Source organism: Piliocolobus tephrosceles, chromosome 2 (genome assembly GCF_002776525.5).
Source record: "Piliocolobus tephrosceles isolate RC106 chromosome 2, ASM277652v3, whole genome shotgun sequence".
NCBI classification, from domain to species: domain Eukaryota; kingdom Metazoa; phylum Chordata; class Mammalia; order Primates; family Cercopithecidae; genus Piliocolobus; species Piliocolobus tephrosceles.
In genome coordinates this window covers 85,311,623-85,327,009 of record NC_045435.1, presented here as the reverse complement: position 1 = coordinate 85,327,009, position 15,387 = coordinate 85,311,623, and the positions used below count along the sequence as shown (strand labels likewise).

At 40.7% G+C, this 15,387-nt stretch overlaps 1 protein-coding gene across 1 annotated transcript in view; it reads left to right on the top strand.

Moving 5' to 3' along the window:
• DOCK3 (dedicator of cytokinesis 3) overlaps positions 1-15,387 on the top strand; it is a 131,467-nt gene that overhangs the window by 56,297 nt on the left and 59,783 nt on the right. The window contains exons 8-12 of the mRNA XM_026448011.2: positions 190-284; positions 1,945-2,020; positions 2,419-2,519; positions 2,786-2,844; positions 4,944-5,092. Of these exons, the coding sequence (XP_026303796.1) occupies positions 190-284; positions 1,945-2,020; positions 2,419-2,519; positions 2,786-2,844; positions 4,944-5,092 (480 nt within the window). The remainder of the gene's footprint in view (positions 1-189; positions 285-1,944; positions 2,021-2,418; positions 2,520-2,785; positions 2,845-4,943; positions 5,093-15,387) is intronic.

The following is a 15,387-nucleotide window of genomic DNA, read 5'->3' as shown; positions in this document are numbered from 1 at the left end:
GCTTCCATCTGGCCTGTGAGAGTACCCAGAACTCACTCTCATGTAGCCATCTAAGAAACAACTCACAGAGAGAACCATACTTAACTCACTAGTCCCACCCATTCTCATGATCTAGTGGCCAGGAGTGGCCTATTGAGGAGATGCATATTGTGGTGGTGGTATCTCACCTCAGCTTTCCTCTGCTGTCAGGAATTTCTGCTGAAGATTTTTTGTGTGTTCCGGAACCTAATGAAGATGAGTGTCTTCCCTCGGGACTGGATGGTAATGAGACTGCTCACAAGCAAGTGAGTATGGAGGGGCTCTGTATCAGCATTACTGAGCTGTTCTCAGACTAAGAAGAGTATGTGTGTTTCAGAGAGGGAGCACATGAGCAAGACAAATGAAGGCCAGGACCATGGGAAAAGAGAGGAGAGAGCAAATGAGAAAAACGTTTTTGTGCTTGGCAGATGATGGCACAGTAAGGATAGAGAAGGAAGTTTTCAGGATGTGAAATATAATATCCTGAGAAGGGTTCTTCCTTGAGGAAGGCCTGCTTAGTGTCCCATTGGCCTCTGCTGCCCTGTAGGTTTAGGCATTGTCCCAAGCCGCCTTCTTGATGTAAATTCTGTTGTCTACCATAGTCAGTGCCAGTTACCCACCTGAGACCTGGCTGCAAGGCTCCGACCACTTCTGATTACTGACATAGAATTTATTCTAAAGATAACCCTAACCTGACTGCCTCATTTATATTTCTAGCCTGTGCTTCCTCCTGGCAAACCAGACAAATGATGCATGTGGTAAGGGGCTGGCTCATCTGGTCTCTCTCTATTCAGAAGAAGGCTACTTGGCCTACACACTCTAGCCTATTGCCTCCTCCCACTGATCTGCCTTTTATATTGACATATAAAATATAATGAAAGTATTTGTTAGATATATTAGCAAGATACTAGCATAGTCTTTCCACTTTACACCTTTTATAGCACACTGTAACTTTTTCCAAAATACAAATGTTTTATAAAGAATAGAAGGATAGTTACAAACAAAGTTGCACAGATACTTCCTCACGTAGTGACTTTTCCATTTGAATCCTTCTTGTTTCTATCTCTTAGCTCCATTCAGAGCACTTCAGGCTCCCCAACCTGTCCTGCAAGAGCAGTTTTTTCTTTCAAAGCTGTGACCCTTTAAATTTTTCACCCCTTCTGGTGGTGGACTAGTCTTTCTAATGCACTGTTTTTGTCATGTTCTTCTGCATCTAAGCAGAGGTGGCCACTGTTAGACATAAGTCTCTTTGTCAGGTAGCCAAGGTCCTATGTAATGAAAATGAAACCTACTGTCCCACTAGACTTCCTCTCCATTTCACTCTCTTATTCCAGCAGGACAGCCTCCCATTGTCCCTTCTGTGTGCCCAGGCTAAGATTGAGAGTGATTACTCAAGCTAGACCAAAAGAGCTGAATTCAAATGACACATAGATGAAAATAATAGTATATGATTAAAGATTTATTACCTATATAAACCCCTGTTATCCAGTATAATAATAAAATTATTATTAAGTCCTACAAAGTGATCATAATATCTGTTGATTACCCATGGGTCTCCAAAATACTAGAACTACTCTGAACTGAGAGAAACTTTAAAGAACCATCGAACTCCTACCACCTTTTATAGGTAGGGAAAATGAGACCCAGAGAGAAGTATGAAGGCCAGGTAATGGCAGAACTAGGTCTAGAACCCAGTGATGTCCTGTGCTGTCCTGCCAACTGTGGGGCATTTATCCAAGACTGGTTTTCTGTAGAGTTTTTTTCTATAGAGTTTGTACCATTTTCTCTTTCCTTTGTAGTCACATTTTACATGGGAACAAGTTGTACCCAAGAAGCTTGCACACAGACTATAGACAGCTGATGCCAAGCCATTAGATGCCATTGTTAGTCTTTTAATTCTGCCATTGCCTTGTTTCCTTACTGCAGTATTATAGTCACTACTGTCCAGTACCTGTCCTCTGCACTGCACAAGAATTTCACAGAGACTGACTTTGACTTTAAGGTAGGCACTCCTGAAATCCATCAGTATTATTGCAATAACCTTAGAAAGCCAAAACCAAGCTCACTTGTTTTTGCTTTATTAATAGATTCATAGTATCAAACAGCTTCTAAGCCTGATGATGATTAGAATATGACCTGGGGTACCCCTGTTGGAAGTGTTGGTAGCCAGACTTCCATGAGTATGCTTTCTAGTCCAGAATCAACACAGTTGGCTTCAGAAGGAGTCAAGAGGGGAAAAAAGAAGAACAAATTCCTGTTCGCAAAGATATTTAAAAGGGAAAAAAAATGAGGATCTTAAGATTGTAAAATGGGTTCTATGCTACATGTATGTATTTAGTAACTCTCCCTACAAGATTAAGTTCTTAGACTGTCACGTTTTCTCTTTCTCTGTCTCTCTAGGTGTGGAATTCTTATTTTAGCCTGGCAGTTCTATTCATAAATCAGCCAAGCCTTCAGCTAGAAATTATCACCTCAGTCAAAAGGAAGAAGATCCTAGATAAGTAAGATAAACGTCTTATATTCATCTCATTACCACTTGGCCAAATAGGGCTATGTTTCCATGACAGTTCCTTCAGAGGTTCACAAGGTTCTCAGCTGGGTGGTTTCCCAGGGACCAGGTGTGGGAGTTCAGTCGAGAGCCCAATGGCTTAGCGCATTGGGAAGCATTAGAAACAAAGAGTACTGAAGTACTGGCCTCATGGGTTTGCAGCCCTATCTTCCTGAACCTTCTCCCACTAACGGTTGGCTCCTGTGTTACTATTCTTAGGTATGGGGACATGCGTGTAATGATGGCTTATGAACTGTTCAGCATGTGGCAGAATTTGGGTAGGTTTTTTATCCCTATTCTTCGCTTCTATATATTGCATAGCCAAATAGAAAGTAGCAAGACTAATAACGTCTCCCAGGATTTATGAATTTTAATTCAGACCCAAGAGATCCTTACATATCTTTCACATAACACCTCAGATGGATGGTGTAGCACATGTGCATAAAGCCCTTGGCAAGGAGAGTTTGGCTGAGAAATAAGACCTCAGTAATACATGTGCAAAATCCCCTTTTTTAGGAACTAAAGTCAAAAGGAAGAAAAAGAAGAGGAGGGCTGTAGTAGTTTTTTTCCAATTTGAGAACCCATGCCTGTAAGATCCTCCATGCTCTTCACTTCCCAGTCTGGATGTTGCAGGCTCAAAAGCTTAGATCAGAGATACCCAATACATGAGCAGAGGTGGCCATTGATTTTAATAAAGATTGAAACATTTCTTGGATCTCTGGTATTCATGCATCCAGATCAGATACTTGACACCAATTGCATGGAGTAACATATGAGAAGAGAACTGCAGCCTCTGAGTGAGATCAGCTTTGGCTTTCCTTCTTTGCACAGCTTCTGCTTTGAAAGCTTTGAAAATAGCCACTGCTTTGAATCTAAATTTGTCAGATCAGTGTTTTTGGTAGAATTTCTGGGTTGCCCTGGTGACTGAGTGGGCCATCCTGTGATATTGTAGAGTTCTGAGTGGCCTGTCAAGATGCTAGATAACTATTATTATTTCAAGTAAAGTTTGCTTTCAGCTGAGCTCATGGCTCTGAAGCTATAGGAATGATAGTCATAAAATCTCCAGTCCTCTGTTAAACATCCCCACCACAAACCTAGAGGCAGCAAGCAAGATGTGAGGTATTTCTGCCAGTGGGAGGGCCTTCTATTCATGAGTGGGGATGCATTTCCCCAAGCATGACTTTCCAGCACTCTAGTTCCCTGCATCCAGCACAGTTTGGAAATGGATTTTAACCCAAAGTTGACTCTGAAATTCCCAGGAATGCAAGAGACTGGCTACTGTGCCATGTACCAAAATTGGAATATGCTGAACCAGCTTCAGGGCTAAATATTTGCTTCTTAGACAGGTTTTCAAAATGGAAATTTTTTTAATGCCATATTTGCCTGATAAAACCTTTTCTGCCTCATTGCTATTGGTGGAAATGACATTCTCTGGTCCCCAAGAAATGGTTTTACTTGGCTGTAGCATTCATTGCACAGACCCACAGTTTATCTCCTCCTTAGTCTCTGAAGGACTGAGAGCAGAGCTCTGAAAGATGGTTCACTCCGTTTTACCATTGCAAGGAAGAGAAAAATCCTATCCCAACATCCACAGGACTGACTCTGGCTTCTGGTAACATACCCTAGATGGCAGGCCAATGAGAGGGAAACCCACATCACGCACTTACCATGGAAATGCTTCATTAAGGAAGTTGAGGGTTGAGCTGAGCCAAGTAGGTGTAATGGTACCATCAGAAATGCAATATGAACACAAAGGGAGTTCAGGGTGGGTAAAGAGAGAATCTCTAAGCCAGCCTTTTAGGGTAGGGCTGTACAGGAGGCTCCTGCTAGCTCAGGAGGAGGACTTCTTTGGCATAGATGAACATAGGCAGTGTAAAGGTCCATGGACTTATTAGACCTCTGGTGGCTAGACCAGGGACTGGATATCCTCATCACTTAAATGTCTCTGGGCTGGAGCTAGAAACTCCAAGGGGAGTGCATTGTATTTAAGCAGAAATATATAGGTTTTTCCTGTTAAATAAACACTGTGAATAGACCATCTGACACTCATAGGTTACTCAGAAACATGTTCTGTCTAGAGTAGCAAACTCTGTTCCTTCATCTCAGAGAGATTTTCAGGTAGTTTGTGGGACCTGTCAGGAAGTTCTTTGGAAAAGCAGTTTTGTGACTGTTGCATATTTGCTTTAACTGGGCTAGGCCAACTTTATCCATAAACTCTAAAAAGTTGAGGGGGAGTATCTCAGAAAACCATAGGGGAGAGCTTGCTTTGCTCTCGGAAGCTTCCAGTATAGATTATAGCATGTGTTGTGGCCCCATTTGGGAATCTTCCATGAAAGGAGCAAAGCAGGCGTAAACTAATTTGGGTTTTGTTTTTCAGGTGAACATAAGATCCACTTTATTCCGGGAATGATTGGTCCTTTTCTGGGTGTGACACTGGTCCCACAGCCAGAAGTACGGAATATCATGATTCCCATCTTTCATGACATGATGGACTGGGAGCAGAGAAAAAATGGCAACTTCAAACAGGTAAGAAACCTGGCACAGTGTTCAGGGTATTCTCTGGAATGGATCCCTTCTGCTTAGGCAGGTGGCCTAGATGACCAAGCCATGATTCTAGTGGGAATGGGCTGTAGCTTGGCTAATTTGAATCCTGTTCAAGGATTTTCCCTTACTTGCTAGCCATAATTGATTTGTGGATTTTCTTCATGAAGTTAGAGGCCAGAAAATAATGAGGCCAGGAAAGAATGAACATCACTATAACTTTCTGATCAAGGAGAGAATGATTGAGACTGTAGCCTCCCAGTTTCACTCAGGATAGGGCCCTGGGAGTGTGTGATGTCATTCCTTTACAGAGGATTTTCACTGTATAGTCCAGGCATTTCTAGGGCTGTAGCCCAGACCAGTTGAGTTCTCATGGCTCAGGGTAGCCCAGCATTTTACAGACTACTGCACAGAGAGGTTGCTCCAGGAGATACAGGCCCCTTGGTTTTCAACTGAGTGGCTTCAGGCTGTCCTCCTGTGTAGTTCTTTTGCCACCACTAAGGTGTAGGACATGGCCTCTGCCTTTATATCTGTAGTTCCAGGACATAGTACCAGGACCAATAGGGGCTATTGGTGAGGAAGCCAATTTTAGCTAATAAAATAAATAACTTGCTAACAACAAAAACTGTCCACTGTAAGCAGGCCTGCTTTGGGAGATAGAGATTTTCTCTCTTGGCAGATGATCTTCAAGCAGAAGCTCCCAGGACACCTCTAGGGGAATTTTCTGTATTGGCTTGGGAATTGTACCAGTTCCCCACTAAGCTCCTTCTGAGCTTGTGATTCTAGGATGAACCAGTGGTCTTAGAATAGGTGACTGTAACAGTGAGAAGTAGACCAGGGAAGCAGTAATTTTTAAATATTTATTTATTTTTAAATTTACATAGAGTAAAATGTATTCTTTCTGATTTACATTCTATGTGTTTTGGCAAATGCATACTCGTGTAACCACCACTGCAATCAAGAGTTTTTGAATACTTAAAAATTCGATCTTGCTGTCTATTTGCAGTCAAACCCTTCCCCTATACTTAGCAAATGCAACCATAGGTCTGTTCTTCATCACTATAGTTGTACCTTTTCTAGAATGTCATATAAATGGAATCAAACAAAGTACAGCCTTTTGAGACTGGCCCCTTTCATTTAGCATAATGCTTTGAGAAATTCATCCATGTTACTGCATGTATCAGTAGTTTTTCTATGCTGAGAAGTATTTAGTTCATTCATTCACCATTTGAAAGACATTTAGACTTTTTAATGATTGCCATTATAACTGGTGTGAGATGGCAAATCAAAACTACAATGAGATACCATCTCATACCAGTTAGAATGGTGATCATTAAAAAGTCAGGAAACAACAGGTGCTGGAGGGGATGTGGAGAAATAGGAACACTTTTACACTGTTGGTGGGACTGTAAACTAGTTCAACCATTATGGAAGACAGTGTGACGATTCCTCAAGGATCTAGAACTAGAAATACCATTTGACCCAGCCATCCCATTATTGTTTATATACTCAAAGGATTGTAAATCATGCTGCTGTAAAGACACATGCACACGTATGTGTATGGCAGCACTATTCACAATAGCAAAGACTTGGAACCAACCCAAATGTTCATCAATGATAGACTAGATTAAGAAAATGTGGCACATATGCACCATGGAATACTATGCAGCCATAAAAAAGGATGAGTTCATGTCCTTTGTAGGGACATGGATGAAGCTGGAAACTATCATTCTGAGCAAACTGTCACAAGGACAAAAAACCAAATGCCGTATGTTCTCACTCACAGGTGGGAATTGAACAATGAGCACACTTGGACACAGGAAGGGGAACATCACACACCGGGGCCTGTTGTAGAGTTGGGGGAGGGGAGAGGGATAGCATTAGGAGATATACCTAATGTAAATGATGAGTTAATAATGGGTGCAGCACACCAACATGGCACATGTATACATATGTAACAAACCTGCACGTTGTGCACATATACCCTAGAACTTAAAGTATAATAATAAAAAAAAGAAAGACATTTAGGTTGTTTCCTTTTTTGTCAATTATAAATAAAGCTACTAAAAACATTTCTTTACAGGTTTTTGTATGCATATAAGCTTTCATTTTTCTTGAGTGAATACTTAGGAATAGGATTGTTGGGCCTTGTGACAAGTGTATAATTAGCTTTCAAAGAGGTTCTCAAACTCTTTTCTAAAATAGCTATACTATTTTGAAGTCCCAGCAGCAGTATATAATCGATTGCTCCACATACTAACCAGTACTTACTATCATCTGTTCATTTATTTTAGCCATTCTAATAGGTGTATAGTTATATATCATTGTGGTTTTCATTTCTATTTCCCTAGTGACTAATGATGTTGAGCATCTTTTCATGTGCTTATTTACCATCCTTATATTTCTTTGGTGAAATGAGTTCAAAGCTTTTGTTCATTTTCATTTGAGTTGTTGCTTTCCTTATTGTTGAATTTTAGGGTTCTTTATATATTGTGTTTGTAAGTCCTTTGTTGAGCATATGATTTACAGATATTTTCTGCAAATCTTTTGCTTATCTTTTCATTTACTAAACAATATCTTTCTTAGAACAAAAGTTTTTAATTTTTATGAAGTCCAATTTTTCAGTGTTTTTCTTTTATAGATCATGCTTTTGGGGTCATACCCCAAGAACTTTTTCTTAACATAGGGCCACAAAAATTTTTCTCCTATATTTTCTTCTAGAAGTTTTATAATTTTACATTTTAAATTTAGATCTATGATCTATTTTGAGTTGATTTCTGTATAAGGTATGAAGGATGGATCAGGTTCTTTTTTTAATTTTGCAACAAGATGTCCAATTATTCTAGCACCTTTTGTTGAAAAGAGTATCCTTTCTTCAGCTGTCTTTATGCTTTGGTCAAAAATCAATTGCCAAAAAAAAAGAAAAACAAATGGGTTTGGATAAGGAGAGGCTTAAAAAAAAGAAAAAGAAAAAATCAACTGACCATCAAAGGATGCAAAGTTTCAAAGTTAGGAGGAATAAGCTTTAGTGAGCTATTGCACCACATGGTGACTATAGTTAATACTAATACATTGTACACAAATTAGCCAGGCTTGGTGCCACGTGCCTATAGTCCCAGCTACTCAGGAGGCTGAGGCAGGAGAATCGCTTGTACCTGGGGAGGTGGAAGTTGCAGTGAACTAAGAGCGCACCGCCGTACTCCAGCCTAGGTGACAGAGCAAGACTCCATCTCAAAATAATAATAATAATAATAATAATAATAATAATAATAATAATAATAATGTATATTTAAAAATTGCTAAAAGAGTAGACTTTAAATGTTCTTATTGCAAAAAAAATAATTAGGTGAGGTGACAGATATGTTAATTAGCTTGATTCAATCATTTCACAATGTATACATATATCAAAACATCATATTGTACTCCACAAATACATATAATTATTGTCACTTAAAACTACTTAAAAAAATCAATTGACCATATTTGTGTGAATCTCTTTCTAGACTCTAGTCTTTCCATAGATCAATGTTTATTCTTTCATCAATACCACACTACCTTATTATAGTAGCTTTATAGTCTTAAAACCAGGTGATGTGAATCTGTCTTCCAGCTTTGTTCTTTTTTTTTCAAGTATTGTGTTAGCTGTCTAATTCTTTTTCCTTTTTTAAATAAATTTTAGAATCAGCATGTCAATATCTATAACATTCCTGCTGAGATTTTGACTGGGATTGCAGTGATTCTGTGAATCAAACTGGGGGCCGGGTACAGTGGCTCATGCCTGTAATCCCAGCACTTGGGGAGGCCAAGGCAGGCAGATCATTTGAAATCAGGAGTTCGAGAGCAGCCTGGCCAACACAGTGAAACCCCATCTCTACTAAAAACATAAAAATTAACCAGGCGTGGTGGCAGGTGCCTGTAATCCCAGCTACTTAGGAGGCTGAGGCAGGAGAATTGCTTGAACCCGGGAGAGGGATGTTGCAGTGAGCTGAGGTCATACCACTGTACACCAGTCTGGGCAACAGAGCAAGACTCTGTCTCAAAAAAATAATAAATATATATATAAAATTGGGAAGAATTGATGTCTTAATAGTCATGAAAACAGTATATCTTTTCATTTATTTAGGTGTTCTTTTGCTTCCTTCATCAGTGTTTTATATAGAGATCTTACACATAAGTAATTAGATTTTTATGTATTTCCTGTTTTTTGGTGCTCTTCTAAATAATTCCATGCAACTGATTGATATTAATTCCTTGAGCAAATTTTAGACTCCCTTTATTGCCAAGTATGCAGCATTTCAAAAAATTGTTCTACGTGAACTTGAAAACAATGGATATTCTGTGGGTGAGGGAGTAAAATTTATGTTTATCTAGTAGCTCAAGCTCCTTAATTATATTGTTTGAACTTCTGTAGCCTTACTGCTTTGCTACTTGATCCATTAGTTTTAAGAAAGTTCAATTAAAATGTTCCACTTTGTTTAAATAAATAAATAAATAAATGATTGCAATATTTAAATTTTGTTTTATTTTTGTTTCTAGGATATAGAAATTCAATTGATTTTTATATATTAACATTATATCCTGTACCCTTGCTAAATTTACTTATTAGTTCTGGAAGCTTTTTTGCAGATTCCTTGGGATTTTCTATTTAGACAATCATGTCATCTGAGAAAAGAGAGTTTTATTTCTTCCCTTCTACTCTATATATCTCTTATTTTTCTTGCCATATCACATCAGCTAGGACCTCCAGGATGATGTTAAATAAGAGCAATGAGAAACTTGCTTTGTTCTTAGGAGAAAGTATTCACCAGTATTTTACCAGTGAATATGATACTATCCTTATGTGGTTCTCCTATTAAACAAATAAATAAATATGATACTAGCTCTAAGTTTTTTATAGATTCTTTTTATCATGGGTAAATAGTATTTAAGATTAAATCAGTTTGGGAGTGTGTAACTCTAATGCCTCCAGGTCTTTGGGAAATAATAACTTCAAACAAAACAGGAACTGTTACTTTTCTGTATTGTCACAACTTGTGCCTTCTAAATGTGCAAAATGCACACCACCTGATAAAAAAAAATTTTTTACCAAGAAGTGGATGACATTGCAGAGCTGCACTGTGGGTCGTCTGAGTCAGCTGAAAATGGTACTGGGTTGCATTCCACCATCACTAACACTGACAGCCTAAAACTACTTTTTCTAATTATAGAACAATATTTATTTAATGTAGAAAAATTTTAAATGCAATAGTGGCTCGCACCTGTAATCCCAGCACTGTGGGAGGACAAGGCAGGTGGATCACAAAGTCAAGAGATCAAGACCATCCTGGCCAACATGGTGAAACCCCATCTCTACTAAAAATACAAAAATTAGCCGGGCATGGTGGCGTGTGCCTGTAGTCCCAGCTACTCGGGAGGCTGAGGCAGTATAATCGCTTGAACTCGGGAGGCAGAGATTGCAGTGAGCTGAGATTGCACTGCTGCACTTCATCCTGGCGACAGAGCGAGACTCCATCTCAAAAAAATTAAAAAATGCAATAGCTATAATGCAGAATTTTAACACAATCCTACCATTGTTAGGAACTTGGAGAAGAGGCAGTTTATGTCTTTTTTAGACTTTTTCTTCTCAATACGTAGGCTTTTTTAAACTTAAAAAATGAAATTGTTAGAGGGCTGGCCAGATGGCTGAAAAGGAACAGCTCCGGTCTACAGCTCCCAACGAGATCAACACAGAAGGTGGGTGATTCCTACATTTCCAGCTGAGGTACCCAGCTCATCTCATTGGGACTGGTTGAACAGTGGGTGCAGCCCACAGAGGGTGAGCCAAAACAGGGTGGGGTGTCACCTCTCCCGGGAAGTACAAGGGGTCGGGGAATTCCCTTCCCTAGCCAAGGGAAGCCATGAGGGACTGTGAACAGTGCAATCCAGCCTAGATACTGCACTTTCCCCATGGTCTTTGCAACCGGCACACCAGGAGATTCCCTCCAGTGCCTACACCATCAGGGCCCTGGGTTTTAAGCACAAAACTGGGCGGCCCTTTGGGCAGACACCGAGCTAGTTGCAGTTTGTTTTGTTTTTGTTTTTGTTTTTGTTTTTGTTTTTGTTTTTTGAGACAGAGTCTCGCTCTGTCACCCAGGCTGGAGTGCAGTGGCCGGATCTCAGCTCACTGCAAACTCTGCCTCCCGGGTTCACGCCATTCTCCTGCCTCAGCCTCCTGCGTAGCTGGGACTACAGGTGCCTGCCATCTCGCCCGGCTAGTTTTTTGTATTTTTTTTTAGTAGAGACAGGGTTTCACTGTGTTAGCCAGGATGGTCTTGATCTCCTGACCTCATGATCTGCCCATCTCGGCCTCCCAAAGTGCTGGGATTACAGGCTTGAGCCACTGCACCCGGCTTGTTTTTTTTCATACCCCAGGGGTGCCTGGAACACCAGTGAGACAGAACTTTTCACTACCCTGGAAAGGGGGCTGAAGCCAGGGAGCCAAGGGGTCTGCCTCAGTGCATCCCACCACCGCGGAGCCCAGCAAGCTAAAATCCACTGGCTTGAAATTCTCACTGCCAGCACAGCAGTCTGAGGTCGACCTGGGACGCTCAAGCTTGGTTGGGAGAGGTGCTTCTGCCATTGCTGAGGCTTGAGTAGGTGGTTTTACCCTCACAGTGGAAACAAAGCCGCCAGGAAGTTTGAACTGGGTGCAGCCCACCACAGCTCAGCAAGGCCGCTGCGACCAGAATGCCTCTCTGGATGCCTCTTCTCTGGGCAGGGCATCTCTGAAAAAAAGGCAGCAGCCCCAGTCAGGGGCTTATAGATAAAACCCCCATCTCCCTGGGACAGAGCACCTGGTGAAAGGGGCAGCTGTGGGCGCAGCTTCAGCAAACTTAAACGTCCCTGCCTGATGGCTCTGAAGAGAGCAGCGAATCTCCCAGCATAGTGTTCGAGCTCTGCTAAGAGTCAGACTGCCTCCTCAAGTGGGTCCCTGACCCTGACCCCCATGTCTCCTGACTGGGAGACACCTCCCATTAGGGACCAACAGATACCTCATACAGGAGGGCTCTGGCTGGCATCTGGCAGGTGCCCCCTCTGGGACAAAGCTTCCAGGGGAATGAACAGGTAGCAATCTGCTGTTTTGCAGCCTCTGCTGGTGATACCCAGGCAAACAGGGTCTGGAGTGGATGTCCAGCAAACTCCATCTGACCTGCAGCAGAGGGGCCTGACAGAAGAAAAACTAATAAACAGAAAGGAATAGCATCAACATCAACAAAAAGGACGTCCATTCAGAGACCCCATCAGAAGATCACGAATATCAAAGACCAATGGTAGATAAATCCATGAAGATGGGGAGAAAATACTGCAAAGACAATGAAAATTCCAAAAACCAGAATGTCTCTTCTCCTCCAAAGGATCACAACTCTTAGCCAGCAGGGGAACAAACCTGGATGGAGAATGAATTTGACGAATAGACAGAGGTAGGCTTCAGAAGGTGGGTAATAACAAACTCCTTCAAGCCAAAGGAGCATGTTCAAACCCAATGCAAGGAAGCTAAGAGCCTTGAATAAAGGTTAGACAAATTGCTAACTGGAATAACCAGTTTAGAGAAGAACATAAATGACCTGATGGAGCTGAAAAACACAGCACAAGAACTTTGAAGCATGCACAAGTATCAATAGCCAAATTGATCAAGCAGAAGAAAGGATATCAGAGATTGAAGATCAACTTAATAAAATAAAGCAAGAAGACAAGATTAGAGAAAAAAGAATGAAAAGGAATGAACAAAGCCTCCAAGAAATATGGGACTTTGTGAAAGACCAAATCTATGTTTGATTGGTGTACCTGAAAGTGATGAGGAGAATGGAACCAAGTTGGAAAACACACTTCAGGATATTATCCAGCAGAACTTCCCCAACCTAGCAAGACAGGCCAACATTCAAATTCAGGAAATCCAGAGAATGCCACAAATATACTCCTTGAGAAGAACAACCCCAAAACACATAATCATCAGATTCACCAAGGTTGAAATGAAGGGAAAAATGTTAAGGACAGCCAGAGAGAAAGGTCAGGTTACCCACAAAGGAAAGCCCATCAGACCAACAGTTGATCTCTCTGCAGAAACCCTACAAGCCAGAAGAGAGTGGGGGCCAATATTCAACTTTTTTTTTTTTTTTGAGACTGAGTCTCATTTGGTAACCCAGGCTGGAGTACAGTGGTGCGATCTCAGCTCACTACAAATTCTGCCTCCTGGGTTCATGCCATTCTCCTGCCTCTGCCTCCCGAGTAGGTGGGACTACAGGTGCCCGCCACTATACCCAGCTAATTTTTTTGTATTTTTAGTAGAGACGGTGTTTCACCGTGTTAGCCAGGATGGTCTCAATCTCCTGACCTCATGATCTGCCCACCTCAGCCGCCCAAAGTGCTGGGATTACAGGCGTGAGCCGTCACGCCCAGCCAACATTCTTAAAGAAAAGAATTTTCAAGAATTTCATATCCAGCCAAACTAAGCTTCATAAGCAAAGGAGAAATAAAATCCTTTATAGACAAGCACATGTGGAGAGATTTTGTCACCACCAGGCCTGCCTTACAAGAGTTCCTGAAGGAAGCTCTAAACATGGAAAGGAATAAGCCAGTACCAGCCACTGCAAAAACATACCAAATTGTAAAGACCGTCAACACTATGAAGAAACTAGCTAGCTAGTTTCTAGCTAATAACTAGCTAGCATCATAATGACAGGATCAAATTCACACATAACAATATTAACCTTAAATGTAAATAGGCTAAATGCCCCAATTAAAAGACAACAGACTGATAAATTGGATAAAGAGTCAAGATCCATCAGTGTGCTGTATTCAGGAGACCCATCTCCCATGCAAAGACACACATGGGCTCAAGATAAAGGCATGGAGGAATATTTACCAAGCAAATGGAAAGCCAAAAAAAAAAAAAGCAGGGGTTGCAATCCTAATATCTGATAAAACAGACTTTAAACCAACAAAGATCAAAAGAGACAAAGAACAGCATTACATAATGGTAAAGCGATCAATGCAACAAGAAGCACTAACTATTAAATATATATGCACCCAATACAGGAGCACCCAGATTCATAAAGCAAGTTCTTAGAAAACTACAAAGAAACTTAGACTCCCACACAATAATAGTGGGAGTCTTTAACACCCCACTGTCTGTATTAGACAGATCAACGAGACGGAAAATTAACAAGGATATTCAGGACTTGAACTCAGCTCGGGACCAAGTGGACCTAATAGACATCTACAGAACTCTCCACCCCAAATCAACAGAATATACATTCTTCTCAACACCACATTGCACATATTCTAAAATTGACCACATAATTGAAGTAAAACACTCCTTGGCAAATGCAAGAGAACGGAAATCATAACAGTCTCTCAGACCACAGATTAAGAAACTCACTCAAAACCACACAACTACATGGAAACTGAACAACCTGCTCCTGAACGACTACTAGGTTAATAACGAAATGAAGGCAAAAATAAAGATGTTCTTTGAAACCAATGAGAACAAAGACACAATGTACCAGAATCTCTGGGACACATTTAAAGCTGTGTGTAGAGGGAAATTTATAGCACTAAATGCCCACAAGATAAAGCAGGAAAGATCTAAAATTGACAATCTAACATCACAAAAGAACTAGAGAAGCAATAGCAAACAAATTCAAAATCTAACAGAAGACAAGAAATAACTGAGATCAGAGCAGAACTGAAGGAGATAGAGATACACAAAAACTCTTCAAGAAATCAGTGAATCCAGGAGCTGGTTTTATGAAAAGATCAACAAAATAGAATAATAAGAGCTATTTATGACAAACCCACAGCCATATCATAACTGAATGGGCAAAAACTAGAAGCATTCCCTTTGAAAACCAGCATAAGACAAGGATGCCCTCTCTCACCACTCCTATTCAGTATAGTATTGGAAGTTCTAGCCAGGGTGATCAAGCAAGATAAAGAAATGAAGGATATTCAGATAGGAATAGAGGAAGTCAAATTGTCTCTGTTGGCAGATGACATGATTGTATATTTAGAAAACCCCATAGTCTCAGCCCAAAATCTCCTTAAGCTGATAAACAACTTCAGCAAAGTCCCAAAATACAAAATCAGTGTGCAAAAATCACAAGCATTCCTATACACCAATAAGAGACAAACAGCCAAAACGTGAGTGAACTCCCATTCGCAATTGCTACAAAGAGAATAAAATACCTAGGAATACAAAGTACAAGGGATGCAAAGGACCCCTTCAAGGAGAACTACAAACC